General features: G+C 52.6%; 1 protein-coding gene across 1 annotated transcript; it reads left to right on the top strand.

Moving 5' to 3' along the window:
• Window positions 1-289: 289 nt before the first annotated feature.
• On the top strand, window positions 290-4,150 carry LOC111090436 (antimicrobial peptide NK-lysin-like). Its single transcript, XM_038560601.1, has 5 exons — window positions 290-446; window positions 979-1,085; window positions 1,545-1,625; window positions 2,755-2,923; window positions 3,986-4,150. The coding sequence occupies exons 1-5, from the start codon at window positions 395-397 to the stop codon at window positions 4,066-4,068; spliced, it is 492 nt and encodes a 163-aa protein (XP_038416529.1). The 5' UTR covers window positions 290-394; the 3' UTR covers window positions 4,069-4,150.
• Window positions 4,151-6,628: the final 2,478 nt, after the last annotated feature.

The raw sequence follows: 6,628 nt of genomic DNA, 5'->3' as shown, positions 1-6,628 counted from the left end.
GGAAATGGGGATGGCTGGGGGAGGGACACCTGCACAGACCCCTGGGAGGTGGGGGAAGGAGTGGGGGAATGGGAGCTCCTGGCCGAGGTGCCTCCCTGAGCCCTCAGGTGCAAGGATGGCTCTTCCATGACCACATCCGGGGCAGGGTGGGGGCATCATGGCAGCTGTGCCCTCCAGCCACCTTGCACTCAGCTAGGAAAGCTCTGTGTGGGGGGAGGGAAGAGAGATAGTGTGGAGCCTCTGCTCCCCCCACTTCTCCACAAACTGGTGGCATTTGTGGTAAACCAAGGACCTGGGAGGTGGCCTACAAGAGGAGCAGGAGCCGGCAAGGTCAGATGCGAGGTGTCCAGCCTGCATAAAGGGGGTGTGAGGGTGTATCAGCAGCTGCCTTGCCATGGCCTCCTGGGCCCTCCTGCTCCTCGCCTCGGTGCTCCTGGCTACCCCAGGTAAGGACATTCCCTATGTAATCCTGGCAGCATCTCTTTAGCTGAGGGTTGGGACAGTTCTGGAGAGTGATTTGGACTTGATCACCTAATATGAAGTCTTTGCGGAAGGCAAGAGGGAAAGAAAGACAAGCTTGGAAGGGATGAGATTTTTTTCATTTTAGTGCATTCTGAAAATTTGCACGCATGTTTGTGTGTGTGTGTGTGTGTGTGTGTTTGTGTGTGTGTGTTTTGAGAGACAGAGAGAGAGAATAGAGATAGAGGCACTGGTAGACAGAAAGTTTTGTACAGATGGTAATGTTGGAGAGATATTATCTTCTCTTCCTGTTTCCAGAAAGGTCTTAAGAGCATGTCTTTTCACAGATCCTGGGTCAAGGCAGCCCCAGGGCAGTGTGAGGACAGGCCTCCTGGGCCCCTCTCCAAGCCCCACTCCTGTCCGGGGCTCTGGCCACCTCCTGGGCTCCCCAGCAGCCAGGAGTTCTGACTTCCCCTCCTCTTCCACGTGTGGACAGATGCTGATGCTGTGTCTTTGCAGGTCTGACCTATTCTGGTCTGATCCCTGAGGACCATGATGACCTGTCCACGGCCGACATTTGTCAGGAAGAGCAGTTCTTCAGGAGACTGGCCCAGGAGGCTGCCCAGGTTCTTTGCTGGCTCCCTGCTCACCTCCTCGTTTTCTGCATCCAGGGAGCACCAGGCGATAGCTGCACATCTCTTTTGGGGGGGTGGGGGGGACAGAGCAGTGGGCTGAAGACGCTGCTCTTGTGCGCACTTGTGCCTGGCTCAGGGGGGCTACCTTGGTCTGTCTGGGCCCTCCCCTGAGAGACCCCTCTGGGGTCTGAGCAGAGAACACAAGGGGGGCAGGTGTTGGAATGGAGAAGGTGCAGTGGGTGTGGGACAGGCTCTGGGTGGGTCACCCCGCTAAGCCCACCAGGAAGGTGAGCTCGGGCCAGGCAGCTAGCTGGTCCTAGGCCCTAAAGGACAGAAAGATCATTGGACATCGTGGTGGCCTAGGAGGATGCAAGGGCTCCTTTCTGAATCTCTGCTCAGGATTCTAGGGATTTCTGAGAAACCACTTTGGGGATCTTCTTTTTCTGACAGGGCGACCAGTTCAACCAATGTGATATTTGTCGAATGATAATGACTTGGCTGAGGACTTGCGTGGGACCGTCCCAGATTCAGGTGATCTTCAGATTTGCGGAACCATCTGCACGTGCATCTGGGGTCAAAGTAGGGGCTGGGGGCAGGACCCTGAGGAGAAGCTGATCCCTGTTTGGGCCAGACCTTCTCAACAGGGTATCTGAGGTCCCCTCCTGTGTCTGGGGAGGGACTACAGAGAACCATTTGAAATTGGGATGTTCTGGGAGCAGGCAAGGATGCTTTCTCTTTCATTGTCAAAGAAAACTTGTAGCCAGGAGAGGTAGGAATCTTTCTCCTGTGGTCGTACTGCATGTGCCCACGGGAGAGCCTATGAGGCTGGATCCAAGGGCATCTGGGTCAGGGTTGATGAACCCCAGATGTGTCACCTCTAGCTGCATGCCTGGGCCAAGTTTCTGAGCCTCAGTTTCTGAGCTTTCTGAGCCTCAGTTGCCTTCTCTGTGCAATGGGATAGATATTAATCCCCCAACCACTTCCTTAATCCTTTGGAAGGAGCTGAGGGGTGGGATGAGCTGAGTTTCCCATCTGGTCCTGAGCAAGTGCTGAACAAGTGTATGTGTTCCTCCCAGGAAGCCTGGTTTCACCCTCCCTCCCTCCCTCCCTCTCCTCTGTTCCCTGACCCTGCTCAGCTTCTGGGTGCTGCAGGGCCCACCCTCAGCCCTGGGCACTCAGCTGTAGCCTCTCTCCTGCGATTGCAGTAGAGGATACTGCAAAATGGAATGTGCCAAGGCTCAAAGCTCTCTCTCCTAACCTTCCCCGCTGCACCTGAGCCTGAGCCCTGCCAGCCCTGGGACCCAGGAGGCTCTGTAGGCAGAACCTGATTGTGGGGTAGCAGCAGAGGGCACTGTACTCCACATACAAGACAGTGGGCCTGGGGTGATGATGCACTAGGGACTGACACAGGACAGAGCCAACTGTCCTTGTCTCCTGAGCCCCTCCTGGCCAGGCCCGGATCAGGGCCTTGGGACTGGGCATGAGGGCCCATCCCGGTCTCTCCAGCCTCTGCTTCCATGGCCACCTGGCACCAGAGCCTCCTCCCAGCAAGCCCACAGTCAGAGGGTCCCAGGGCCAGGAGCTGCTGGGATCTGTGGGGGTGGTTGGGGCAGAGCACAGCTAATTCTTGTTTCTCGTCATGGTGCTGTTGCTGCTTCAGGAAGCCATTCAGAAGGCTACAACAGCGGTGTGCTCAAAGATTCCAGCGGTGGAAAAAGTCTGCAAAGATATCCTCACCAGAGTTTTGTGTAGTGTTGCCCAGTTTTTCCTGAATAGTGATCCCTCCAGGGATATCTGTGTGACCTTCAGGTTGTGCAGACATCAAGTAGGTGAGTACAGAGGTAACAGCAGGAACCCCTTCCTGGAGGGTCCAGATCTCATCCCCAATTATATGCAACATGGTGTAAAAACATGGAAATACATCTGTCATAGACAAGTTCATAAGCTACTCATACATGTCCCTCCTAGCGCCCTTGTTTGACACATTCCTCCCCTACTGTGTGGCAGTCTGGAGAATTTGGGCAGGTGGGCTATAACAAAAAGGTTGCGAAATACTCATGAAGAATCTGGGCTTTTAAAATTTTTTACTTAAAAAAAAATGTTAAGTAATCTCTACATCCATCGAGGGGTTTTAACTCACAATCCTGAGAGCCAGAGGCCCAGGTGAGTCACTGAGCCAGCCAGGTGCCCCAAGGGATTTGGGTTTTCTCCCAGGCAACCCTGGGTGACATCAGGACTCCATCTCTGGTCAGCCATGCACTTGAGCAAGTAGCTTAACGCCTGTGAACTTGAGCGTCTCTACCTGTGAAGGGGATAATAATCCTGATTTCTTATTTTGAGTAACGCTTGAGTGAGATGATTATGCGTAAGGAGGTTACCACCAAGGAAGTGGCCTCAGACTGGGCTAGGCATAGACGACAGAGCCCTGACTGACTCCTGTCCCCAGCCCAGCAGCGGTTCCTGGGAACAGGAACCAGGCACCATCTAGTCCAGGACACCCGGGTCCCGAGAGCTGGGCTCGGGAACCCCGCTGGCAGGGAGGGCTCTGCAGCCTCTCCCTCCAGGGCTGCCCAGGCTGCGCCCACAGATCAGGCCAGGGTGGTGGGACTGGGGGCGGAGAAGGGCCCTGAGTGGCTCTGGCAGCCAGTCTTGCCTTGACTGAGGCTTTGGGACTTGATGCTGGCAGATATGGGGTCACCTCGTAATGCGAGGTCCCCACCACTTCCTGTCACTGGAGGCTGTGATTTCCATCTCCAGAACCCCAAATCCCCTCAGGCTCCTGACTGGGTTCCAGGATGTAACTCTGGGTGTGATCAGCAGGGGCAGGTGGCTGTAGTGCACATTTGCAGGGACCCCACACCTGCCACAGCTGTTTCTTCTCCCCACTCCAGGTGTCCAAGTAGCTGGGACCTTACTCCACCCCGGGGAGAAGCACAGAGTCTCCAGCAGGCACCGCCAGCTCCTGCCTTCCTAAATCCAGGACGGACCCTCCAGTTTCTCTCAGCTAGCTCCCTGCAGTGTCGTCCCCTGGCAGGAGAATAAATTGTCTTGCAAGCTTTTGGCCACAGCTTCTGTTCCTTTGGGGGATTGGAGGGGAGGGGCTCGGAGACAGGCTTGGGTGACTTATGCACTCCCTCAGTGAATGTTTATTGCATGTCCCACACTCTGTTGTAGAAGCTGAGGATGTAGCGGTGGACAAGACAACGTTTGCAGGTTTTCCACATATACTTGAGATGCTTATGATGCCCTCAGTAGAGATACACACTCCTCTCAGAGCCGGGGACACAGTGAATATACCCCAGAAGCTCTCAGACCAGCGGGGGAGAACAAGAGGCTTGTAGTTAAGAGGGCTCTTGGTCCTAAGGAGCTGAAATGCATTCTTTGCTTCGGTTGCTGCTTTGGGAAGTTTAATATTTAGGATTGTTTTGCTTGGGAAGGAAGAGAAATCTTAGGTCCTTCAGGCTTAAATGAATAAGACAATTTATTGGTCGAAATCATTAAGCAGTCCATAGCTGGCTTCAGGCACAGGATGATCCAGAAATGAGTAGCATCACCAGGCTTCAGTCCTGTTATCTCTGCTATTGTCTACATTCCTCCCACCTCTGTATAGTGAGATTGATCTCAGGCTAGCTTCCATCTGGGCAGCAGCAATGGCCTCATCACACTTGTCATTTTATACTGTGTCATCCAGACAGAAAGAGAGTGTTTGCTGATTCTATGTTTTACCTGCTCCCAGTGAGGAGAATGGAGGCTTCTTTTCCAGAAGCCCATTAGACATCTCTGTTCGCACTGACTGGAGTAGGCCAGGCAACCTATTTGGAATCCATCCCCTGGTTCCCAGGGCCTGGGCGACAGGATAGCATGAGCCAAGTCAGGACACACCCCTGGTGCGGAAGCGGGGTTTATCCTCCTCAGTCACTCAGGGGAGAATGGACATGGTACCTGGAAAGGGATGGTAACTAGAGAGGGAGTGAATATTGGCCATCAGCAAAAGCAATGGTGCATCCACCAAGATTCAACCCAATAGCAGTTCAAGGAGACTCTCAATGGTGAAATCTGGGGCAAGTAGAGTATTTAAATGGGTAAGGACAACAGTACGTTGTCCCTCATTGTGTAACGTAGAATCCAAGAACCATATAGATATAAATAATCATAATTAATAAGGGAAAAAGGAAAGTGTTACCTCAAAATACCACATAATAAATGTAGTCAAAGTTGCAAACTGTATTCCCACAAAGATTTACTAGATGGGAATTACTTACTAAATGGCATTATTAGTTAGGGTGACAGTGGAGACATGGCAGACAGGTGATTAATGTTTTCTGCCCCCTCCCCTGCCCATGCACTAATCTTGAGGAACATCAGACAAACCCACAGTGACTTTCCGCACAGCAGCTGGTCTGTACTCTTCAAAATGCCAAGATCATGAAAGAGGAGAAGGGATGGAGCATCTCTTCCGATTCAAAGAAAACTAGGAAGATGCTTGATGTAATTGTAACAGATGAGCCTGGCGTGTATCAAGACTGCAAAAGACACGGCTGGTGTGATCTGGGAAACTCACTGCAGCCTGGGATGATAATATTGTGCTAATGGTAGCGTCCTGATGTGGATGGCAGTGCCACCCTATGATTGACAGCGTCCTTCTTGTAAGGAAACACACGCTAAAGTATTAGGGGGTCGTGGGGCATCACGTCCGCAATGCACTGCCAGTGAGTTAGCAGAATGGTAACATGTACGCTCAGAAACACCAGGACAAGACAGCACAGCACATACGTGTAGTAAAATGTTACCAGTGGGGGAATCTGGTTAAGGTGAACGGGAGCTGTGTGTTCTAGTCTTACAAGTTTTCCAGAAATCTGACATGATTTAAAAATAAAGAGAAAAGACTTGTAGTAATTTGGCCTTAGCACCTGGATGGGTGGTGTGATATGTACTAAGGGGGAAAGACACTTAGATGGGTGGACTTGGAGAGAATGAGGAAGGGTTCTTCTTTGACCCTAAGACTGTGTCTATTCCCTATGCAGGTCGGTGGATGGGGAGGGGGTGTCTGGGCCAAGCCCAATTTGAAGTCCTTGAACTGGGTGTGAAGGGCAGGGAGACAGTGCAGAAGGAGAACATTCCTGTCTGAGGACAGGAGGGGCTAGTCAACCTGTGGCGGCTGGTGGTGGTGGAGGAGGAGCAAAGCACCAAGGAGATTGTGGAGAGGCAGCCAGTGGCACAGGGGAAACCAGACATGGGGCTAAGGAGCCAAGAGAACCAAATGTTTCAGGCTCTAGGGAATGGCTGGGCTTGTCCAGGGTCACTGAGATAGTAAGAAAGAAGAAGACAGAGGAAATTCGGTCCCTGGATTTGGGTGCTTTTGGGCCTTGGGGACCTTAGTCAGATGGTTTCAGTGCACAACAGCCATGTGCACTGGGATTGAAAGGGTGATGTCAGCAGGCGGGGATGGCTTTAGGAGGGGGCTCCTGTCAAGAGTTGGAGCCAAGTGGGGCAGAGCTACAGGCCATGTGAGAGTAGAGGTGGGGTCTGTGTGT

This window comes from Canis lupus, chromosome 17 (genome assembly GCF_011100685.1).
Source record: "Canis lupus familiaris isolate Mischka breed German Shepherd chromosome 17, alternate assembly UU_Cfam_GSD_1.0, whole genome shotgun sequence".
In the NCBI taxonomy this organism is placed as follows: domain Eukaryota; kingdom Metazoa; phylum Chordata; class Mammalia; order Carnivora; family Canidae; genus Canis; species Canis lupus.
The sequence above is the reverse complement of the archived record's forward strand: the minus strand, read 5'-3'. Positions and strand labels throughout refer to the sequence as shown.